At 39.6% G+C, this 26,303-nt stretch overlaps 1 protein-coding gene across 2 annotated transcripts in view; it reads right to left on the bottom strand.

Moving 5' to 3' along the window:
- Positions 1-26,303, bottom strand: part of timm50 (translocase of inner mitochondrial membrane 50 homolog (S. cerevisiae)) — a 55,344-nt gene that overhangs the window by 26,401 nt on the left and 2,640 nt on the right. For both annotated transcript variants that reach the window (XM_048264856.1, XM_048264854.1), the window contains exons 2-6: positions 18,830-18,986; positions 8,945-8,976; positions 8,480-8,501; positions 5,925-5,983; positions 5,684-5,803 (exon numbers count right to left, since the gene is read on the bottom strand). In XM_048264856.1, the coding sequence (XP_048120813.1) occupies positions 5,684-5,803; positions 5,925-5,983; positions 8,480-8,501; positions 8,945-8,976; positions 18,830-18,986 (390 nt within the window). The remainder of the gene's footprint in view (positions 1-5,683; positions 5,804-5,924; positions 5,984-8,479; positions 8,502-8,944; positions 8,977-18,829; positions 18,987-26,303) is intronic.

The raw sequence follows: 26,303 nt of genomic DNA, 5'->3' as shown, positions 1-26,303 counted from the left end.
TATAGTTAGCCATTCCAGAGTAATCCGGTTTTGAAATAAATTGTAGCAAAATTCAACATGGTCTTTAGGCTTAAAAGCATTTCTTTAAAACGGAGCTGTGCTTACATCGCCTACATATCTGTAAATATTAGAATCAGAGAATATACAGCTCATTGTTAAGAGTTTGTCAATGTAGCCTTAATGATTTATTTAACAAAATGCTAAGCATGCATGTATTTAAGTTTCTTAAAACTGAGCTGTGCTTAAATTAGTCAATGCATTATTTCATAACAGACCAAATAGAAAATAAATGTTAAATATAGCCTATCTGTACATATTAAAATCCGATTATGTAGGCTACACAGTATAGTTACTGTAGATCAAGTTAGACAGCTCCAGAACTCATGCCAATGATCGTCTTAAAGGAGCCACACCACTTTTATGACACTATGGCATATGAATGCTGTTCTGTTGACTAATCATGATACCACATTTTATACCGTATCTATAGTGGCTGGTGAAAGAGTTGAGTGGCTTTTTTTTCGGGGCCGAAAAGCAGTGACAGTTTATTAGAGTAAATGCTTTGTTTGTGCAGTTATCTTGAGTCTGTGTGTTTGTGTGTGGTGCGCTTGGCAGACTTTGTGATAACACCGTTCCATTTTGGGTAAGGCCTAGGAGTTGCGTGACCAACTTTTAAACATTTCTCGGGGGAGAAAACCCTGAATCCCCTCTTACATAGGACATTTCATGTCTGGGCTTAAGTCTTGAATGTTTTGAGCTTCTAGCAAAGTGCCTACCTAGTCCTAGCGCAAAAGCTCAATTTAATTGTAAATGGCTAGTGCGTGGTGTACCATTTTTCATGAGATAGATAGCTTAACATTGACTGGGACTTCACACTAGGCTGTCATTCTTAAGTTTGATTAGGCCTTAACAAGCCCACAGTAAGCTACAATGCATGACTATGGTCGAGCTTATTATTTTAACCCTGTGTGGGTCTCTTAAAAAATGCATCTAGTATAATTAATGCATGTGGTTTTCTGTGCAACACATGCATACTTTGCTATTGTTTCAACCAGCCTGTTGTCCATAGCCTGTCAAGAGAATGGCGCCGGAACGATTTTAAAGCTATTTTGCATTGGCTACTCAATGGTGCTATTTCACACGCATTATAGTGACCCCCACTCACCGGGGCTAGGTGGAAGGTGTTAATAGTCTCCGTGACCGCGCCTCTGAAGTTGCCTAAAAAGCGCTTGAACACATTTACAAGCAAGAGGGATGTCGACCACACCGCTGAAACAACACGATTGAAAGCCCTTCTTAAATCGACCAGAAATATGCTTGTTCTTAATGTAGCCCATCCTTAAAAAGCATTGACTGATGATAGTGGAGATAACTGGTTATCCCGAGGCCTTTGCAAGTCAGCATCTCCGAAGGTAGTCTACCCTATTAAAAATATAAGTTTTCGATGTCCCAAACAGAGAGCCATATGTGCTTACTTTATTTTTTTTACAATCTCTGTGCTACTCACCAAATCGTAGGCATGGGAACATAATGAAGTATCCAAATGTCGTGTGTTAAATTATTGTGATTATGAGCCAGTGGTTTTCAAACATTATGCGCGACTCGGACATCTGTCGAAATGCAACGGGCTCATATCGTCCTCGCATTCGCAAAATGAGGACATTAGACTGCTCAGGTAATAACAGGTGTGCCTCCTCAGTTTTTCATGGTTTTAGTCAAGTTATAGGCCTGTTTACCTTTAAAGGTTCGGTTTCAATGAGCAGTGCTTTCCCTTTTGAATTGTAAATGCTCTGGGTCATGATGTGTGTGTGTGTGTGTGTGTGTGTGTGTGTCTTGAGGTCTTGAGTTAATGCATTAAACATTGTTTGCTGGTAACCCGCCACAAATAGATTGACAAATAGATAATTATATTCCCCATTGTAATGATGTAATTTGTAATCATTTGTAATGTTTTGCACTGCGCTGGTGCACATTCCTGTGGACGAGAGAAGCAGGGTGTAGTTGTGCACCGGTCCATATCAGTGTTGATAATGCACTCTGTAGTGTACGATAGCAATTTTTAGATAATACGCTAGACCCCTCCTTAGGTCGGTATGCTGATGGCACGCAACTAAACAACTCACAAAATGCATCCGACAAAGACACGCTGTAAGCAAAAGGCATTGACCATAACAAAGATGATCGCTGGTGATTATTACATTACATTTAGCATACACTTCTTGACCAAAGTGACTTACATATGTCAGCTATATTACAAGGGATCACATTGTCCCCGGAGCAACTTGGGGTTAAGTGCCTTGCTCAAGGGCACAACGGTGGAAGCCAGGAATTGAACCAACAACTTTCAGGCTACTGCACGCTAGCCCAGCTCCTTAACCACTACACTACCACCGCCCAACCAACCATTTTCAGTAGTGCAAGACGAAGGATTCAGCGCGGTGCTTGAGGTCGCTGAGCCCCACTATGACAAGCCAAGTAGTCGTTACTTTGCGGTTGTCGCCCTGCCTGCCTTACATGATATCGTAGCCTTCCACGTCCACAAGTTACATCCGTTTTACAACGGATATCTGTATGCGAGCCGTGTTACATGCCCAAGAATTCCCTGGCTCACATACAGGTAGGCCTGGCTATTTTTTTGGACAGATGCAAATTAAATTAAAGTCAGGGCAAAAGGGAAAGTTGTGTAGGATGGCTGGCTTGCATGTCAGCTGCAATAGCCTAATGCCTAGCACTACATATTTCTCGTGGTAGGCTAAATATAACTGTGTATAAGGCAGAATGTAGTTATATGGTCGTAATAGGAATTTAAGGCCTAATACTGTACTTTAAAGTTTACTGTTGTACAATGTTCACAGAATACACCACTTGGTCTCAAGTAGGGGTGTAACAGTACATGTATTGAACCGAAGCGGTACGGGCGTCACGGTTCGGTGCATGAATTTACATGGAGAATACACGGTATAAAAATACATAAAACTAGCGTGCGGATTAATTAATGTAAAGCGGAATTACTGTTAAATACGAGAGTTATGAGAGTTCTTTAGCGACACCTAACGCTAATCTGTAGCCTCACCTTAGCTCTGAAGCTCTGAGTGGCGCCTATGTTATTTTTTTGTCAGGTCGTCGGTCGAGTCAGTCAGTCAGAGATAGCAGCACTAAGCGAGTGGTGGCGACCCACAAGAGTTAGAGGACCCGCTGCCTGGTCTCTTTAAGATTGCAAGTTTGAGAACTTCAGTTACAATAGTACAGGCGAGAGAGTGGTGGATAAGACGAAACTGTGTGTCGGCGTTGTTCAACAGTTGTTGGGTAACGTTATGTGAGTGGAAATATATTGAGCATGCTACACATATTCGACGCCATCACCCAGATGATGTAGGCTACCAATCACTTAAACGAGGAAAAAAAAAAAACTTCCCCTGCGCTTCACCAGCCTTTGGATACACATACAAATAGGGCCAAAACATATGGCTTAAAATTATTTTGTAATGACAGAAAGCTTTGTAAATTGTGTGGTAATTACCTTTATGTTAGGGTAACTTGTAACTTCTCACATGAAGAGCTGGCAGTGTTAAGGCATAGACAGTAAAAGAAAGTGTCAATGCTAAACAGGCTAATAAACAAAACATGCTACGGTGAGTTAACGTCGAAGGGTAAAGTCACGTGACTTCTAGTTGTAGTCTGTTTATGAAATGAAAGGAGCAATTTCATTTTTTTTTTAGCCAAAATAGTGTGATATTTTCAGTTAGTAGATTATTACTGTACACACACTGAAAAATATTGAGGCAAATTGTAGACCCTTCCATATACAACTAAACACGGAAGTTGAAGGTCTTGCTTAAATGGATTTTTAAAAATCATTATTCTATGTAATTTGCACTTTCAGAAATAAGAGATGCTGTAGGCCTATTTTCAGATTGTCTTATTTTGTTTACAAGTAACAGATGGAGTCTGGGTACTTATTGTACTGTTTACATCTTACACACTTCAGGCTGTTGCAGATAGCTCAGGGGAGAGATTGTATGACACTAGGTGGTGCAGCCTGAGACATGCACAATAAAAAAAAAAATGCTTTCTGCATTTTTGTTTTGCTTTTCCCTCCATTGTACCGAACCATGATGTCCAAACGGAGGTATGAACCGAACCGTGACTTCTGTGTACCCTCTCATGTTGGCATGCATTCAGAGGGTGTCATAATGATCCTACACTTCCAATTTCGTGCAGTTTTGACTATCAGTTTTGACACAGATACCTGCGATTACAACACCTCATTTTTACTTTTTTGTGTTTAACTAGGTGGCGGGGGGTCCAATCCGGGGGGAACCATCCAAACGATGGTTCAATGCTATCCATGTGGGGTTACATGCCCACCAAGTTTCGTGTACCCCGGTCTTACAGTGTCCCGGGAATCCTTGACAGAAATTTGGACATGCGGAAAAAATATGACTAAACCTATATGACCGCCGCTTCGCTGCACGGCGGTCATAATAAGCCTACTTTATATAATTTACTATGTGCATCTATTGTCCCATATGCAGCACAGCAAATCAAAGTTGATCCACTACTTGCACACCAGTTGTACTTAAACCAACCAAAGCTTGACTGAAACATTGTAAAACCATTGACTTGTTTTAAAGAAATGTATGGGAAAAGTGAAACCACCCCATCAATTAAGAGACAGGTCCTCCTCGCATGTTCCTGCTGAAAAACTGCTGGTTTCATCTCAAGCACGCACGTAATATGCATTTTTTTATGTAGCCAACATTTAATGTAGTCGCAGACATTTAAAAAAAATGCAGTTATATTTCACAACTTTTGCGAAGAACTGGGAAATGCTGGCAAGCAAGCTGCAGACAGATATTACAGGTAGGCTATAGACAGATATTTACTTAGGCTAGGCCAGCAACACACGCTGGAGAGATGCAAACAGATCAACTTCACGTGTATTTCCTCCTGATTGCAAAAACGTTTGTTTTCTTTTTTGTCCGTGGTTCCTTCATAAATTGCGCAGCAAATTATCAGACGAGTGACAGAAGCACCGGTCCGCGCCTAATTTGACCAGCAGTCTTCGTGTCCATATAGTTTGTGAAACGATGCTGCGTCCGAGCAAAGATTCTAAGCCCAACGCAACTCCAAAAAGGAGGACAAATGAGCGTCCGACTTGAGAATGCGCCGGACAGGGCTTTTAAAATCCGTATGTCCGGCCTAAATCCGAACGTATGGCCACCCTATCGCTAACTGGCCTACTAACTCTTTCTCGCCCTCACTCTACCGCTCACGGCTACCTGCGTATCTCTCAGGCCTTGGCTACACCACGAAAACGTCAGCCATATATTTATATATTCACTACCGTTTTCACACCTTTAATGACACCCGTGAAAAACATCTTCACTCTGCAACCACTACACCATATAGTCACTTATAGCCTAAAGTTCCGTTTAAAAAATACACAAAACTGGGTGGAGACATTTCCCTCGCTCTCTCGCACTCGCTGGCTGGCGGTCCCATAGCCTACACAAATTTAATACCTGCTTTTCGAAAATTCAAGACATTCCACACAATTTAATACTTTTTTAGGCCTTAAAAACCGAAAGTTGTATTTAAGACTTTAAGACTTTTTAACCCTGCAATAATCATTCTTAGTTGAGGCCCAGGATCTGTGAAAAGCAGGTAGAGGTGTACTCACCGACCACTCTGGGTGAAGCAAGACATCAGTGAGCTCAAGCACTAACGTGTATGGAGGCTGATAGTAGGGCTCTCGCAGGGGGTCTGGAAGAAGCTTGGGGCTTGTGGGTTCAATGATCATCTACGAAAAGCGGAGAAAGTCGGACAAAATTTAAGCTAAATAGGTTGGATAACAAAACAAGCAGAACAGAATTATCCATCTGCAGGTTTACCATAACTTCTTGTGTTAACTTCACACTTGCCTGTCTGTAGTCTTGAAAGTATTTCCATGTTCTCTTCAGTTGTTGAACAACTGGCACATCTATACAAAGAGATACATGAGAGCAGACCTTTTAAAACGGGTACATTTTCAAAATCAATGCAAATCAACAAAAGAATTAGAAGAAAATATAATAAACAAGGTTTCCAAAAATAAAGAATAATTTTATCCTTTATAATTGGAATGTCATATTTCAGTGGACGACACGGTGGTCTGTTAACAGAAATTAATGCACTTACAATATTTAAGCGGCCCTCCGCTGTGCGTCGGGGCCATTTTACAACCTCAACCGTGCATTAATTTCTGTTAACAGACCACTGTGTCATCCATTATCCCTTACTTAAAAGTCCGGAGGTGCCGCTGGTGTCGAAAGGGGAGGGTTCAGGGATCATGCGAATGCTAAGCTAATCATTTTTTACCACGACCGGAATGTGTGAAAGACATTGCGAAAATACAATAGGGGGGGTAATCTGAAATGACCATGGGACGTTTGTATGGAAGTCATTTCCTGTCCAGGTAAGGGTAGATTAACTAGATCAGCAACAGCCCATCTATCCATAGACCGTAATCCACCCATTGACTTGCATTATAGAGAGATGACGGAGGAGGGATATCTTTCTGACTATGATCGTTATAGTAAAAATTGCAATTATTTTTTTCAGAATAAGTCAAGTCAACTTTATTTCTATAGCACATTTAAAAACAACTGAGTTGAACCAAAGTGCTTACAAACAAACATAAAACAATGACAATGGTACAACAACAATATAACATGGGGGGAAAATAAATAAATAATTGAAATAATACACAAATTGGTCAAAAATAAAATAAAGAATAAAGAGTGTGTGTGTGTGTGGGGGGGGGGGGGTATTAAGGTAGATTAAAAGCTTGGGAGAAAATGAAAGTCTTTAAGTTAGACTTAAAGCAGTCAATGGTTGGAGAGGACTTAATATGTACAGGTAGACTATTCCAGAGTTGGGGGGCAACAACAGAGAAGGCTCTATCACCCTTAGTCTTAAGGTGTGTTTTGGGGATATAGAGAAGATTCTGAGATGAAGACCTAAGTGATCTTGGAGTGCTGTAAGGAATTAGTAGGTCACCTATGTAACTAGTAAGTGTGTCTATGATGTCAATTAGTAAAAAAAGTTTAATCTATGTATTTGTGTTTTTTGCCAATCATTTATTTAAAAATAAACAAATACATATTTTGATTTTTTTGCTCATGTTTGTGTATATAGTTGGTTAAAATGAAATGACAATACTTTCATTCATATTGCTTAGGTTGTGCTAAAAAAAGTATATGATAGTCAGTACTGCACTTTCCTGAGACCTCTATAAAGTCCTTAAGGCGAGACACGGCAGGTGAAAACAATTTTCATGCACTGGCCAATTTCGAGATGTTGGCTAGTTTGGTACCTTAGCATGCATTCTTTCAACAACAAAGTCCAATATACACATTTAGGTGTTTATTTCATTACATTTTGTCTACTTGCACCTGTATATTTCTCCTAAATTCACCAAAAGTTAGCATTCTAACATTTCATGCGCTACTGCGACAGTGATCCGAAAAATATCATGTGTAGTACTCGGCTGTAAACTCGGCTGACACAGTCAACAACGTCAAGTTAACGTTAAAGGAGAAGTTCGGTGTGATATTGACCTAAAGTGTGTTGAAACATGATACCGAGTGTGAACTTTTGTCTCATAGCTCATCTTGGCTTGTCCCCTGCACTCCAAAATCTGGCGCTAGTATAAATAAATCACTGTTTTACACCATTTACGAGGCTCAAAGTAGCTCCACACTTCATTGGTAGACTTCCGAGGGCCCTGACATTTAAAACGTGACATTGAGAACTTTGAAAAAGCACTGGTAGTTTATTTACAAGACGATTTATACAGACAGTACCTTCAGGAAGTTTACCGTTCACTGCCATCTTGAATTAATGCACTTACGAGGTTTAAACGGCCCTCTGCTTCGCGTCGGGCCCGTTTTACAACCTCAACCGTGCATTAATTTCTGTGAACAGACCACCGTGTCGTCTATTATCCCTTACTTAAGCAACGTTCCAAAAAGGACATGCTGACAGGTGGTGTTGGCAACCTAGCAACAATAAACACTTGAACAAAGCGCCTGAAAATGAGGTTGAGGGTGCTGTTGGCGCAAAAACAATGTGATTGGTGGACAGAGTCCCTTAAATATGTCAAACAAGACATTTTAGTTACACATTTATTTATTTATAATGTAAACAGACAACCAACTTGTTTAGCCTTCAGAAATGTACTAAATGATACAACTTTACAATGAAAACACTAATTGGGCAAATATGTGTAGATATGTGTGAAAAAATTGCAGGTGGGTTGAATAATTTTGCAAGTCACTCTACCCACTAAAAAAATGTCAATTGAACTAGAAATTCCTCCTTACCTGAAAAATGAGTTTGACAAAATGTATGTAAGCCATGAACAGCTAGTTTTTAAATATACGATATACAGCACAGCAACATAATATATAGCATATGGTCAGAGACTGGAACTTACCATTATCAAATTCATCTGGAATCTGTAAAATAAAAGACACCATTGTGAAGGTAAGTGTTGAGTGAGTGACAACAGAAACAGTTCAACATTGGTTGACAGTATGGCAAGCCAATTGAGCATTTATTCCAATCTTAAAGGTTGTATCAGCAATTTCAGGCCCAAAAAAGGCCCAAACATAAATGATCACATTAATCTAATCTTTCCTAACGATCCGCTAGCTGTCTCTGCGTCTCTGTAGGCAGCCTAGGCTACGAGATCTGTACACAAAAACAATTGCTACCAACAAGGGTTGGCAACCCACTCAAAGGCAAAATAAAGTGTTTCAACCAATAACCGGCGAGGTCTTGGCGTTTAGGGAGAGGGGTGGAGTAGCGAGCTAGCTCACTGTTTTTGTTTGAACATCAACAGAATATAATAAGGGAATTAAAAATATTTAGCATCACATCCTAGTGAAAATTCACATACCTTGTTTCCTTGATCATCCACAGAATTACTACCTGTGAAAAAGAGTAGACTTTGTTGATCTATACATACAACACTTTGTGTAAGTAAATGTGCACCATAATACTTCATATAACATTTCCAGCAAATCCATGGACAGGTTTGTGTCAGCTGGGTTATTCACCATGTTTAACGATTAATATAGCAGTTCAAAAAACAATTTTTCACACAATATGTATGTATAAAATAATACACACACACACATAATAAAAGATCAGGTAATGTACAGTCTGACTTCCTACAAATAAGAAAGGGTGTCCCTCAAGGCTCTGTTTTAGGTCCGGTCCTTTTTACCATTTACATTAATGAAATAGCTTCCTCTCTGAAAAACTGTCATGTCCATCTCTATGCCGATGATACCATAATGTACTGTATTGCTGACTCTTATCAAACTTGCCATGACAAATCTGCAACAATCCTTTACTGCTCTACAGGAAGCCCTGACTGATCTTAAATTGGTTTTAAATGTGGACAAAACAAAATGTATGTTGTTCTCTAGAGCCAGAAGCACTGACCCAAATGACCGGTGTCTTCTTACTCTTAAAGGTCATGATATTAAACAGGTCTCTGAATATAAGTATCTGGGAATCTGGCTTGATGAAAAACTAAAAGTTCTCTTTCCATATAAACTCTCTCACCAAAAAGCTGAGGCAAAAGATTGGTCTAGACACAGTCTATCACTCTGCTATCAGGTTTGTGACAGGTGTCAAATTTAACACACACCACTGTATCTTATATGACAGAATTGGTTGGGCATCCCTAACAGAAAGACGGACTAGACACTGGATACTGTTCATTTACAAATCCCTTATTGGAGAACTTCCACCTTACATATCTTCTCTGTTAAGCTGGCACTCAGGTCATCATTTTACTCGCTCAAATAACTATCTTCAGCTTAAAGTTCCCAGTGTTCGTTTTGAGTTGGGAAAGTCAGCTTTTTGTTTTGATGCCCCCACCACTTGGAACTCAATTCAACGCACATTTAAACTATATAATTTAGTTTCTTATGGTCAATTCAAATCATTAGTAACAAACCTTCCTGTCCCAGTCTGTAACTGTTTTACCTGATTGTCTGTATTGTATTTTTATCTATTCTTATTTATTTTATCTACTTTTATGGCTGTGATCTCAGTGGTTGCTGTTATTATATTATTTTTTCATGTTGTATCTCGGCTAAATAGAAAATGAGGGCTGCCCTCAATTGTACACCCGAGAAGGAAAATAAAGGTTTGAAATGAAATTAAAGAAAACATACTACTTCACAGTCTTGAACATTTGATAGGCATTAAAGACTCAGCACTCGCTTGGTTTAGATCATACCTTTCTAACCGCAGACAATTTGTACAGGTTCACAATAAACCATCTACCCAGACTATGGTAAAATATGGGGTGCCTCAAGGCTCAGTACTAGGACCCCTGTTATTTTCTCTTTATATGCTTCTCCTAGGCTCTGAAATTAGGAAACATGGCATTATTTTTAATTCTCATGCAGACGATACACAACTATACCTTTCTATAAAACCTGACGAATTAACTCTGTTAGCCAAACTTGACATATGTATAAGAGACAAAGACATGGATGACAAATAATTTCCTGCTTTTGAACTCCGATAAAACAGAAGTCATGGTTTTAGGTCCTAAAAAGATGAGGGATATCCTATCCTCATCACAGGCTACATTTATTGCTCTTCGACCATCCTCATCCACAAGTGTTAAAAATCTAGGAGTTACAATTGACCAAGACCTATCACTAAATAATCACATAAAACAGATTACCAAAACTTCATTTTACCATTTAAGGAACATTTCAAAGATAAGAAAGTCCTTATCTTTACCAGACACAGAGGAATTAATCCATGCTTTCGTCACTTCAAGGATTGATTATTGCAAAGCTCTATATGCTGGCTGCAATAAAACCTGTCTAAAGAGCTTACAGCTTATACAAAATGCAGCTGCTCGCACACTCACTAGAACTAAAATATATGAACATATTTCCCCTATCCTGGCACCCCTACACTGGCTGCCTGTTAAAAGTCGCATTAACTTCAACATATTACTTCTAACATACAAAGCCAACAAAGCTTCCAACATGCAAAGCTAGTCCCATATAACCCACACAGACCACTACGATCACAGAATACTGGCCTTCTTGTAATTCCAAGAATCTCAAAAAATACAGTAGAAGGCAGAACTTTCAGCTATCGCGCACCCCTCCTCTGGAATAATCTCCCTTCCTCAATTCGACTAGCAGACACCCTCCCTATTTTTAAGTCTAGACTTATATTTGGTTGCTAGGTTACGGGAACGCTGGCCAGACACGCTGCTCCGTCTGGCATCATGTTTTTGTTTGTTTTTATGTAATGTTTGTAATTTTATGTAATGTCATGTTTATTTTTTGTATTGGTTTGTCTAGTTAAAAGGTGCCATGTGTAATGTCCTGCAAAAAATCAATTCATACTCCACATTCCATAAAAGATGGGAGAAGTATACCTCCAGAAAGTTAGTTGGTCTACCCTAGAGTAACAACCGAGACACGTGTATTGCAGTTTGGCTGGCGGTTATGTTGCCCGCATACCACCTCCCATGGCCAAAACTGGTATTATGACACCCGTCAGGCTGTGGCTAGTAATTTAGCATGCTAATTCAGGTTGATATCTCTGCAGCACTATACCTTGTCATTTTTTTAATGACATCATCGCCCTTATTTCTTCTCATTCTTGTGTGTAGCTAATTTTTTGGATATTTTTACCTCAATTCTTACACATGGCACCTTTAAATGCTTTCCCTGTTTATTTACGTTATTTTTGATCTGCTGTGGCCGCCGAGCTGTTGCTGACCTGCGAGGTGCCATGCCAGCTGCAGACTTAACGTTAACGGTGAAGAGCTGCAATCTCACGGAGCAACAAACGGTCGCTGTTAAAAGTCCACCGAGTTGCGGATCTGCAAGATCGCCCACGACTTCAGACTGTGCTTCCAGTGATCTCCAGACTGCAGTCTACTAATGTTAAAATTATCTCCAGACTGCCAGTGAATTCAGCGGGTTGGTCAGTTGTAAAGAACTTTGTTGGCGTTGCATCGGTTGTGAAGACACAGCTCTGTGCGCAGTTTTCACGGGTCATCATTGCCCTTTGACATTTTCAGCTGGTTTGGAAATTGGACTAACTTTAACATCACTTTCCCCCCTTTTTAAATGCATTTTCTTTTTTTTACTTTTTATTTGTTTATTTGTTTTGTTGTCTGTCATGTCTTGGTGTCACGGGTACGCTGGCGACTACGCCGCTCCGTCCGGCATTTTTTGTATTTGTTATTTTTTTTTATGTATTTGTCATGTCTTGATGTCATGGGCACGCTGGTGACTACGCCGGCATCCATCCGGCATCTTTTGTCTTTTTGTTATGCGTCTTGTTTGTGGAGCGCTTTGGGTTGCACTCTGTGCATGTTAAATGCGCTTTAAAAATAAAACTGACTTGACTTAAAACATACCTCTGGGATTATATATTTGTTCTAGGGGTTCTTAAGAGTAGAAAAAAACATGTCTCCATTTTTTTGAAGGTTTTGAAGGACCAAAATCAAAGGTCAAATTCAGAAAAGGTCAAATTTTGTGTTTTGTCCATGAACCTCACATTGCTGGTATTATAGCATAGGGTTTGGTGCCAAAAAGCAAAGATATTCTACAAGGTAGTGTGGAAAAGTGGACCACATAAACAATACAACATTATAAAACATTTTTAGGCTGATAATTGATCTCTTTAACAAGAAATTCCCGAAATTTTCCGCTTAAAAAAAATAATACTTCAATATCAATTCATGCCTATAAGTGTGCTTGAGTGTAGGCCTAGCCTGCTCTGCCAGTTCTTATCTACACCCATTCAGAGCTAACCTGACTCTCGCCAGATGAATTTCGTTCCACCTAGCTCATCCATCTGGGATCAATCCATTGAAGTGTTGCTTCAGAAGGCTGGGCCTAATCAAAAAATGCTTGCATATGATTGGATAAGCCACTCACATCGAAGCCAACCCATGATGCTGATAACAGTCTCACAGTCGCTTCTACGCTATGTCACATCTATTAAACTCCCGCCCTGCGTCCTGATTGGCTCTACCATAAAATCTGGTGCAGAAATCACTCTCAACGGAAGAGGTCCCAAATGGATGTGAGTGAAGCTAGGCGAAGCTAAGCGGAACGAAATTCATCTGGCGAGAGTCAGGTTAATTCAGAGCACAAAGTGCAGAGATCTCTGTTAAATCAAGTTTAATAGACTTTTACATAGCTAGTATCAGCTGAAGTCTGTAAGGCCTTCAGTAGCCTATGTAAGTGTGAAGAAAATAAAGGGTAAAAGGATCAGATAGACAAACAGGCAGGTGCGTGTGTGTGTGTGTGTAAGAGAGAGAAAGAGAGACACTAGCAGTGACAGTTGGCTGTTTAGCTGGCAGTTATAGAATTTAGAATATCAAATAACCTGAAGCACATAGTGCTCTGTTCTTCATGGTTGGTGATATTAGTGACCTTCTAGCCTTCTACATTTGAGCAAGCACATTTTCATAGTTCATGGTGGCACAGTCTAGTTAGGTTATATTCTGAGGTGTGTCTTTCTGTTAGTCAGGTGATGGCACACATATTCTAAAAGAAACAGATTTTGGGCTATGTATCCAGTGGCAGATATGTGTGGACTGGTGAATGCCCCATCACTAGAGACATATATGCCAAATTTCTTGTTTTTGTCCATGAGAGAGTATGGAGATTGGTGATCACAGATCAGCCAACGATTATAATGTTACAGTGCAGTTATTTTACAACAGGTTAATTCATCAGGTTTTATGGAGAGGTATAGTTGTGTATCATCTGCTAAACAACAGGGGCCCCAGTACCGAGCCATGAGGCACTCCATATTTTACCATAATCTGGGTAGATGGTTTATTATGGACCTGTACAAATTGTTGACGGTTAGGAAGGTATGATCTAAACCAAGCGAGTGCGGAGTCTGATGCCTATCAAATTTTCAAGCCTAAGTAGTATGTCATGGTCTATGGTGCCAAAGGCAGCGCTGAGGTCCAGAAGGACCAGTATTGATACAAGGCTAGGTTTTTTGAGGGAGGGCTTAATAACAGATGTCTTAAACGACTGCGGAACATGCCCTGATAGCATTGAATTATTTATAATCAAGAGCAAAACATTATCCAGGAAGGGGAGAGCAGTCTTAAGAAGGTAGACTAGTTGTAGATTTTGATGAGGAAATTGTGGAGGTGAGATCTAATATGTTGTGTATATGTAAATGAATTAAATGTTGTTCGAGGTCTCATCTGTGATTCTGTTATGTTTTTGCTATCTTTCAGCAATGGAATGTGTATTTGGTGAAACTGATTGGTTATTGATCTTATTTCTAATTGTTTGATATACAATCATAATACTGACATACAATCATACTGTTGAAAATAACTGTTTTGTGAACTCAACATGGCCAGTGATTTAGGCGAAATTTATGGTGTTAATTACAGTGAAATATACAATTTAAAAACAAATAGGGTTGAAACAGGTAAAAGAAATGGAGACATCATTTTTCTCCATGTTCAATGACCTCTAAAGACAGCCCAACCACTCTCCAAAAATTAACACACTAAATTAGGATTACTGCATTATCATACCGGATATGTAATCATCCCACCTCTTGTAACTTTCACCTCAGGTGGCTTTAAAGACCATGTCCTATTCTCTACACCTGACTGCATTTGTCATGTATACAGACCTTACTGTCCTGTATCTGACCCTAGGCAGATGGGTCAGGCCCTTGAGTCGTGGATCTGCTCGAGGTTTCTTCCTATATGAATCTCCAATTCTAGGGAGTTTTTCCTCGCCCCTGTTACCCATGGGCCTTCTTTTCTTTTCTCTGATTGTCTAACACTCTGTAAAGCGCAATGAGACATGTGTAATGTTTTGGCGCTCTATAAGTACAATTAAATTGAAAATTGAAAATTTAATACCTGTTTTTAGTCACCTTTACCAAAGGTGCCAATAATTATGGAAGGTACTGTAGCTCAGTGACAGATTTTTTTTTAACTCTAAACAACCAATACAAATAAAATACTATTTATTTTAGTAGGTCTAAGTATTGTGAATATAAATTGCCTACATACAAACGTAGGCTCTCTTAAATAAAACCCTGTGGCGTCATCTCTACACCATTGGTTTAAGCATGTCACTCTATGGCCTTTACACTTCATTTAATTCACACAAACGTATCGACAACGCTTTTACTTGGCACGAAGTTCTGGAAGAACTGTGCCCAGATCTTTTCCCATCCCTTCTCCCCTCTAGTCTAACGGTGACCGTGTTGAAGAATTGAAATTGGTTGTGGTCTATTCAGCATTTCTCAAATACTTGAAAATATGGGTCCGCAACGTGGAGACTGCTGGTCCACGGAGTCGTGGACTGAAATTAGGCCGGTGCTTCGTCTGATCATTTGCTTCGCAGTTGATCAAGATACCGCGGACCGACAAAAAAAGAAAACAAACGTTTCTGCTATCGACGTCATTAAACATGGAGCCATACAATAAAGTGGTGGCATGAGCGTTCATTTAATGCAGGCGTCTGCGCGAGAGAAACTGAAACTAATCGATAACGTTGGTATCAAAGCTCCGCTTCAACCTGTTGAATGCTATTTAATTGTTTAACAACACTTAAATTAGAACGACGTTGATTTTTGGAACTTCCATAAAAACAGAGCAGATACTGTATAATACACACATAGCACTGAGTAGGCCTATTGTATAGTCAAATTTGAATATAACGTGGCCAAAAGCTATTGTAGCCTTCTTTCTATCTGTTAAAGATAAACAGATCAGTGATTTACGCCTATCTGCTCGCCAAAAAAAGCTGGTATTGTGTTTCCTGAATCCTTTTCTCCATTTCCTACCAATGTATGATCCTTGCAGGAGGGAAACATCCCAAAACAATAGCACCCATATAATTGTTGCTGTTTTGAGAAGTATTTCTTTTCTTATGCAAGCATCATGCAACCATGCAAAAGCAATGAAACAAATTATATCTTACATTAGTAAAGCGGTCCTCTGATGTCACAAAACATTTAAGTTAAAATGCATGTATAACAATATAGGCATAATAATGATTGTGATAATGACAATTTGATTAGGGGGGAGTGGGGTTGGGTACGTGTAGATGAGCCCTATGACCCCAAAGTCTGCCATGACTAGGCCTCAGGTCAAAGAAGTTTGAGAAAGGCTGGTCTATATAACCTGCATCAGATTGAGGTTTGCAATGATGCGCCTAAAGGCACGGGTTTAGGACCCAGTCAGTTACGTCACAATATGCACATTTGTTTAAATTCATACCTACGTGATCACCATGACCAAAATTTTACTTTTTTTTTTTACTTTGAATCTTGAAAAAAAAATAAAAAATATTGACCTACCTACCTACCCATTTTTTTTTTTTTTGGCTGTTACTGCAAACAAGATTATTTTTAAGGATGGCCTTATTCTGACTTCTTGGCAATGATTTTCTTGCTGCAACTCAACCTGTCCAACCTGTAACTCCTCTTCTCACAGTTGAAACTGAGACTTGCTTACTACGACCACTATTAGGCTATGCTTGAAGCTGTTGTCCTGTGAGCCACCCATCAGGCAAGCTGTTGACTCTCAGAAACTTGTCTTCTGATTTTGTTGTGGCATTGGGTCTGCAAGACCTCCTTCTGTAAGAGTTTCCCCCGGTTTCTGAGTGCCTTTTGATAGTGAAGGAAACTGTACTCTTTGACTTTAACTGCTTGAAATTCAATAAAAACGGGAAAAATTTGGGGTTTTCTAAATCTTTTCAGTCCCTCCAGGAATTTGCGATGTTGCGATCGCAACAATTAACGCAAATTCAGCAAATCCTCATGAAATCTGGGCGACCTCGCAATTCTTTTTCGCAAATTTGACCAATCATGATGGTTTCCCCGTGAAATTTCACTTACCACAACAGTCCCTTGTGCAGAATATTAAGTTAGATGCCACACTCACTTCTGCAGACACCAGAGACTGCCCTATGTTCACTCCTCTGCAGTTTTAATGACAATAAATAGAAGGCTAACGTTAATGATCTGCTTTACTTGCGCATCTCTCAACCTGGTGTTGCTAACCTACCTAGGCTATGAAAGTAAGTTAATTAAGGCCTACTTTTACTGACATTTGAGTAGGCTACAGTATGCAACCTATTGGCAAACGTTTACACCTAAAGATGTCTTGTAGCTCGTGTCATGTTTGCTAGCTTGTGGGCTCAGTTGTGTAGTGCTACCAAAATCATAGAAATTAATAACATTGCAAGACATTTACCTCTTCTGTGATCCAAGAATGCTTTCATTCGAGTTATTTTTTAACATTTATTTTAACTAATGACATAGAAACACCCCGAATTCCATCCACATATCGTAATGCACTATGCAAAAAGTTATTTCCACTCCTAGCCGAACACAGTGAGATGCAAGCCTTCCAATCCACTTAGAAATGTAATTACGCTACTCTCACGTCCTTAAAGTGGCAGGCTGTCAATTAGACGTACACACCACCAATGTAATAACATTAAAGAAAAGTGTAGTCTAATAGTTTATACAATATAAAATTACTAGATACTTAGTTGGCTATTAGTAATTATGCAAGTCACAGAATATGAATTATTACAAATATATGAACTTAATATGAATTACAACATATATGAATGTATTGAAACATGACATGATGCCATCTTTTTAGGGGGCTGTCTTTTTTTGGACAGTTCTATGAAAGGTTATACTGCTTTGTGAATTACCCCAGTCAAAGTATTTACACAAATAAAGTAGGCCTACCTTGATTTTCTGTAACCCTTACTATTTACCTTTACTTACCCTTTTTAATAAGCATCAAGATGATCAGTGTGATTTTTGTCTTACTAACCTTAATTGCCCTCAATTAAAAAAAATTAAAAAAATAACTATTTTGGCAATTTTCACTTCCTCCCGCAATTTCTTCGCAACAAACAGCTAAAAACACTGCAACTTCCATCGCAATTTTTTAGAAAAGTTGTCGCGAAATCAGGCATTTTAGATCGCAACAATCTCAAAAAATCCTCGCGAAATCCTGGAGGGACTGTCTTTTGACCGGTAGTGTATATAACAGGGTTTTATAGCAAATGTATGAAGACATTTTCAAAAATACAGCATTTCAGGAATGTTAGGAATAACAATTCACTCCACTCACCAAAAAGAAAAAGAACAACCTGACATCATCCAATTTTAAGATTTCTGTACTTGAAATGCATGCAAAAGACTTATTCCCCTCAGATGGTACCAACCAACCACTCGGTCTCAAGGACTAAGTGGGTATACTGTGATCAACAATTTCTAGCATTTTTTAAATTTCACAACTACTCCATTAATTGAGAAAATAATCGGCAGATTGATCGAATATCAAAATAATCATTAGTTTCAGCCCTGATGCTGATTGAAGAGGATACAGCTAAAGACCACAAAAAGATATTACATATTGTGACATATCTCGTATTAACTGCATAAAAGTATTTATGCAAATCCAAAAAATACATTTCACATGGTAACTGGCATTAAGCCCCCCTTGAAACCACTTAGTTGTGGGGAGTGCCCAATAGCCCAATGATCATGCTTTAATCCTAAGAATGAAGAGACTAATGCATTCCCGTGTGTAACCTGCCCCTCTTACAGCTAAAGAAATTTAGAAAAAATATTATATAAAAGAGTGTCTGAGCCAATTTTGATAGTTATATCGACCATGTCACAATTTTCCCCTTTTTGCAGTTCATTCCCTACGACAACATTTACAAATATATTTTACAAACTACAAACTCACCAAATATATACACCACACCGACTGCACCACCAAGTCCCATAAGTCCTGCTAACCGAAGAACCATTTTCTTGGCATAGGCTGTGTTTTCTTTTTGTTTATTTTCCTCACTCTTCTCTTGTCTTTGGTTGGGATCTCCCTCTCCTTTGGAAAGTTGATCCTGTCCATTAAAAAAACATGCAAACATCAGTTTTACATATTTTTTTTCAATTCCTTCAAAAACATAATGGGCCATTCAAAGGGAGTTGGGTGGAGAGAAAAAGGGTTGGGTGGTGTGACTGAATGAATAAGGAAAAAAGGGGGAGACTATTTCTTGCAAAATAAAATGAATCTATTTTCATATCTAGTTTCTCATGAAATGTCACTCACTTCACAAAAACAGTTGTGAGATATTTCATAATTTAACTCCAGAAATGTTACCTAAGCCTACCTTGAATGATCGACATAATTGGCCTGTCCTACATGATACAGCAGCAATAAAACTAAACTTTGTGAAAACTTTCCCTCTGTCGGAAAAAGATATGCTGTATGCTGTTTGTAAGAGATGTAATACTGACAAGAAGATACTAATAGCAAGACACTGAAAACAGAGCAAAATTTGATGTACATGTTCATTTAAGGCGTCTGAATAGAAATATGGGTAACACTTTAAATGAACACACCCATATTAATCATTAATTAGCCAGTAACTAACATACCGTATTTTCCAGACTATAAGTTGCACTTTTTTTCATAGTTTGGCTGGTTCTGCAACTTATATATGAATATATAATTGAACATGTTTTTAAATGTTTTAATTTATATTAACTGACATGAACCGTACATGAAACATTACTGTCTACAGCCGCGAGAGCGCTCTCATATGCACAAGTCCTATGCACTTTCAGCCAGAGATTAATGTATACTTCTCTGAAAGACAGAGCATATATTTCTGTGCTTTTTGAGCTGGCTGAATGTATATTTGCTCTCTAGCACCTCGGATCGGGAGGCGAGCATGCTAGTAATTGAGATAAAAGCCCAGGCTGCTAGGTTATCTCAATGTACATACTGGACAGCTAAATGCTAGCTGGCTACCGTTACTGTAGTACAAATCAAAATTTCGTAGCTTCTAATGTTATTCCCGAAATAACGGTACAATACCCCCCAAGGAAGCTCCACTTCATTTGAGGAGTCATGTCATTCTGAGCATTTTAAGCCTGTTTTCCCCCCTTTGAAGCTGTATAAAGGCATGTAAGATTATTTTCATGGGTTATCTTGCACATATTATTTGTTAACCATCTTTCAAATGTAAAATAATAAAGTAGCAGAATAAACCATGATGGCCAACCATGTAATGTTTTATTATCCTTGGGTCATTTTAGGCGGCCATCTTGGATTTTCCCATAACAAATGACCTAAATAAACTAGGGATGTTAAAAACACTATTTTTAAAGCTCCCGAATGCCAGCCAGCGTCTGTTATTACACTGCGCACACGTGTTATTGGTGTTGTATTGTATGGGGCGATATGATCACTCAATATCTAAAAATTATAAATGTGAGCATGAGCCGTCCCACTGCGGAATTTATTGTTTAACCACAGCACAGAGCCATGGCTCTGCCGCAGCAGAGCTCACGTAGCCATTCCGAAAACAGTTTATACCGGTTACTATAGTGACTATTTGTACGCCTTACAAGGATACAAGGAAGTTTATTGTCACATGCATATAGCTACTGGAAGTAAGAAATGCAGTGAAATTATGTCTGGTGTCAGCCTATTTGTGCATTAATGGGGGGTAAAGAGTGCAGTAGAAGAGGGGTTTAGTAGATTAAGTGGCAAGGGCTGCATAAAAAGGTGGGGAGGATTGGGATTGGGATTGGTGGGGGCACCAACAAGGAGCACCCAAGAGCAACAGGGGCAAGGAAAAACTCCCTTACCAAGGAAGAAACCTTGGGCAGATCCACGGCTCAAGGGGCTAACCCAAATGCCAGGGTCTTGGTGTGTGTGTGTTGGGGGATGACAGGGGAGATGGGATAGTGTGCTGTGTATGTGGGGAGAGGGCAGTGTGCAATATGTGTGTTGGGGAAGCTTCCTCATGAGACAATGTGCTTACATGACAGGTCCTGTCTGCGCAGCTAAAAAAAGAAATCAAAATAAATAAATAAATAAATAAATAAATAAATAAAATAAATAAAAATTGCCACTATTAACCTAAATAAGGCTTATGTGAAGCATGTTACCCATTATGTAAACAGTTAGAACATATAGGCCCAAAAACTTTTATTATTACACTTTTACTGCTTGTTAGTGGCTGCGTGTTGACTATGGCATGATGACAATTGTAACAACGTAATGGCAAACGAAGACACGAAAGACTAACTTAGCATATGCCTACTTGTTGCGTTTTATTATTCATCTGTACTTAAATGGCATGACAAGAGGAACTTATTGCAAAGGATTTTGTGCAGCACGCTACAGAGGCTGTTGGCAATCGCTAAGTTTTTTTTACGAAGACGTTGGTTAATATACTTTCCGGTAACACCACCAAATGTAGCGTTCTCTGTTTGCGACTTTGTAACATGAGGTTTTTATAGCCCGAGCTCGGTGCCGCGTTGCATGGAAGGTCGACGTTGTGCGTAATGTGTGCGTGGGTGCGCAGGGAAAGCAATTATTTTTCTCCCCAAAACAAAACCCTTATTCCTCCACAAGTAGCTAACATTGTGTGACGGGAGCCTAACCATTCTAAAATGGGGGGATAACTTGTTTCACGGGCAGAGAAAGACGTGCGACAGGACACCGGTATCATAAATGGCAGTTATAGAATTTTCGGTGACCGACTTTAACCGGTTAATGAGGGTCAGTGGCCGGTTAAGATTTTTTTTAAATTTCGCCATCCCTACCACCAATTGGTCAAAGTTGACATTACATCCATGCAATTATCTTTTGAACCGTAGGCCCGATTTTAAATATCACAATAATTTTGGAATCCTTGGATGAGGCCAAACTCAACGCACCCCATGACGTCAATATCCGCCATGTTCGACATTCCGCCATATTGAATTTCATCAAAAACACTAAAAAGTTCTCACAGGTCACAAAGTTTATCCGATTTTCACAACACTTGATGCAGATGATCGTCAGACCATGACTCACAAACGCATTGCTTTTTGGAGCCATATTCAAAACCTGTCGCCCGTCACGACCAAACAAGTTTGGAAATTAAGTGATATCTCAGTAAAGCTTTCACGTATCAAAACCAAACTCGGTACATGGGGTCAGTACCCAATTAGGAGAAGGCTCAATAAATTGAATGACCTTTGACCACTAGGGGGCGCTATAATCACATGAAGTGGGCTCATATTTCAGCAATGCTTTCATGTATCGAAACCAAACCAGAGACTTTCTAATGAGGAGACAGAGCAATCCAAAAGTCCTCCATAGAAATGCATGGGGTTATTTTTTAACGCCAATATGGCAGTCGTGTACGCATATCACACCCCTTCCGCAGCAAAACGTCAACATGTGAATACATTGAGCCAATTATGTGCTGTGTTGTGAATACATTGAGCCAATAATATGGTGTGTTGTGAAGACATCGTGCCAATCATTTGTTGTGATCTCGCCGCTGGAGCAAGATTGGTGTCGTGAAGCCTTGCGCTGCGCATTTCTACCAAAATAGATGCCCGATAAGTGTCCAAAAAGCGTTGCAATATGGCCGCCGAGTGAAGGGACTTGCCTAAAAGGACTTTGACTAAACTTGGATATGTATAGTATATGGACTTGGGACCTTATCCTGAGGACACACAATTTTGGCGACCTTTGACCACTAGGGGCACTATAATTTGCAACACTTTCTCGTATCGATATCAAACTTGGTATGGACTCGGGATCACATCCCAATCCAGTCCAATCCAATCCAACCTAACCAAATCCAATCCAGTCCAGTCCAATCCAATCCAACCTAACACAACACAGTCCAGTCCAGTCCAATCCCCAACTCTTGCTTAACTGCTTGGCCCCCTCATTGCTGCTTGCAGCTTTATTGTATTATTTATTTTTTGAGGAGCAACAAAAACACAAGAATTTTACTCTTAGGTCCGTATAATGAGATGTAATAAAGACAATCTTGACTCTTGAATCTTGAATGACAGTATCGATTTGATTTGGAGCACCCACCACCTTGACCAACATGCTTGTAACATGAGGAAAACAAATAAGCTATAGCTTTAACTTTTTGACAGCTAAAGCTAATTGCTGCTAATGTCCAGGTGACATTACATGGCATTGGAAGGCCAGCTAATGGGAGACAAAGGGACAAAATTTTACCCAGAAACCATTTACTGTGCTGTGGATGGTCATGATAAGATGAACTTGGAGAAGACAACAGCTAGAACAGCCAGGCAGTGCTCCACTTTGGGAGCATAATTTTAAAAAATCCCCCCAGAATGTAGCACTGTAACTGCCTGGCTGATCTAATTGTTGGTTGCAGCAACTCAAGCTAGGTAGCACCGATTTTATAGTATTTTATATTTTTTTTTTCTGTACTGACAGTACTTGGTGACCTCGAGAAAGACACCGTGTCTCAAATCATGTACTTCAATACAATACCTATACTAATTTGAGTGTGTGAAGTAGGGATGGGCATTTGATTAGATTTTCTTAGTCGATTAACAGGAGAATTAACAATCGACTATTGATTAATCATTAATATTTTTACATTAAAATTAATTATTCAGTTAACTTTTTATAAAATAAAAATGCATTGAAAAAAGCACTGTGTTTTTCCTCAATGAGATCTTTATTACAAGAACAACAACTTGTGGCAGTTAAACTGGACGTTCGGTTAGGCTAAACTTTATGCGCTCTGGTGCTCAAGCAGCGGAACCATCGTGACGGAATGTGATATGCTGACATATAACTCCATATAACACAGCTCAGACGACGTCACACCAACATCACGTGACACCTCTGATGAAGGCTACAGAGGCAAGGTAGCCGAAACTTGTCAGGTACACAATTTTACCTTATTGGCTTGTACAGAGAAACAGTAAGAATTAGTAATACAGTAAGCCTAATGAACCTCTTCAATATACTACGTAGAAGTCATGGACAGATTAGTGTCAAAGAATTCCGTTTTTTGGAACAACTGGAACACAAACTGGCCCGCTTCCGCAACCACCTGAGATTCACACTACGTTGCCGAGATGAAGGAGTTGTTCCAACAAGCTTGGGAATCAAAAACCCAATTCCGACGAAGAACACGGAACGAATTGTGAGTAAAGCACGGAATGCCTTGGTGAAGGAAAGGATACGTTGCACGGTCAACAAGATAAACAACATCGAAGAGCAGTTAGCCGGAAAAAGGAGTGGATTTAAACAACGTTTCCCCCTGGACACGGAAACCAAACGGATAATGAATGAACATCTACAACGTGAGCATGAGAAAGAATTCAAAATAACAAAATTCCGTCACACCAGAAAACTTGAGAAGCTAACCTCAGCTAAAAAGGAGGAAGAACACACGGAAAAAAGAAAGAAATGGGTATGTAATTTTCCACAATGAAAACTAACAGTAACGGAAAGCAGTGTGTTGTCTCGCGGTCTTAACTTTGCCACAACACCAATAAACATCCCATACGAAGAATTCATCGTAGCAACAGAGTTAGCATGTCAGAAGATAACAAACCAAGGCGACAAAGCTGGTTTACGCAATGAAATAGCGGGGATACTGAAGTCACACAGGAACACAAGCAGGGAAGAATGAAAGGCTATACAGTCAATAGCCAAAGACAAAACCATTAAAGTGCTACCCGCAGACAAAGGCAGAACAACAGTCATCATGGACACAGAACAATACGAAAAACAAATGATAGACATGCTGGACGATAAAGACACTTATGAAATCTTAAAGAGGGACCCTACAAAGGAGAAAAAGAAGAAACTGAAGACTCTGCTAAACCAATTAGTGGACGAGAGAAAAATAGACAAGGACAATTACAAGTACTTAGTACCTACAGCCAGTATCACCCCCAGAATATATGGCACCCTGAAAATTCACAAAAAAGACGTTCCACTCCGTCCCATTGTTGACAGCATAGGCTCAGTAACATACAACCTTTCGAAAGCCCTAGTTGAGATTATAAAACCTCTCCTGGGCCGAACAAAGCAACACTGTAAAAATTCAAAGCAACTGGCACAGGAACTAAGCACAGTGAAAGTAGAGGCAGACGAGATACTCATATCCCACGATGTAGTCTCTGTTCACAAAAACTCCAGTGGACGTCACAATAAATATAGTGCAGAACCGTCTACAAGCAGACTCAACACTCCGCCAACGAACAAACTTAAAAGTTGAAGACATAGTTCAGTTGCTAACGTTTGTAGCAAAGTCCACATACTTCCTTTTCAGAGGGACCATATACAGACAAAAGGAGGGTTTTGCCATGGGGGACCCCCTCTCAGCCATCATGAGTGGATTCTTCATGGAGGACCTGGAAGCCAAAGCCATCGCTCCCAAAGAATGTAGGTTGACCCTCTGGAGACGCTATGTGGACGACATGTTGGAGAAGATCAAGACCGGCCACACACGACGACTCACAGACCATCTAAACACCATAGACGAAACTGGAAAAATAAAATTCACTCATGAGGAGAAAGAACATGGATCCATCGCCTTCCTGGACATGAAAATACATCACATTGAGGATGGTAGCATCAAGATAAAAATATACAGAAAACCCACACACACAGACCAGTATCTACTATGAGGCCATCCTTAAAAATATTTTCGTTTGCCGTAACCCGACCGACCCTGTCAATTTAGAACCGACCCAAATATTATTTTTTTTCCCCTTTTAGTCCGACCGACTTGCCGGTTGTAAACTTGCGTTAATACCGACCGATTGTTTTTTTTTTACTCTAAACAACCAATACAAATGCAATAAAATAATAGTTCTTTTAGTAGGCCCAAGTATTGTGAATATAAATTACCTACATGCAAACGTGGCTCACTTAAAAAAAAACCTGTGGCGTCATCTCTACACCATTGGTTTTACGTGATGTCACTTCGTTTCATTCACACAAACTGATAACGCTGTTACGAAGTTCTGGAAGAACTGTGGCCAGATCTTTTTCTCATCCCTTCTCCCCTAGTCTAGCGGTGACCGTGTGGAGTATTGAAATTGGTTGTGGTCTATTCAGCATTTCTCAAAATATGGGTCCACAACATGGAGACTGCTGGTCCGCTGGAGTCGGAGGAAATTAGGCCCGGTGCTTCATCTGATAATTTGCTGCGAGTTGATCAAGAAACCCGCGGATCGGCGAAAAAAAAAAACGTTTCTGCTATCGATGTCATTAAACATGGAGCCCTACAATTAAGTGGTGGTATGAGCATTCATTCAATGAAACTAATCGATAACGTTGGTATCAAAGCTCCGCTTCAACCTGTTGGAAGGCTATTTATTTATTTATTTCACTCTAAACTTAATAGAACGACGTT

Source organism: Alosa alosa, chromosome 15, assembly GCF_017589495.1.
Source record: "Alosa alosa isolate M-15738 ecotype Scorff River chromosome 15, AALO_Geno_1.1, whole genome shotgun sequence".
Classification (NCBI taxonomy): domain Eukaryota; kingdom Metazoa; phylum Chordata; class Actinopteri; order Clupeiformes; family Clupeidae; genus Alosa; species Alosa alosa.
This window is presented reverse-complemented; position numbering and strand designations above follow the sequence as displayed.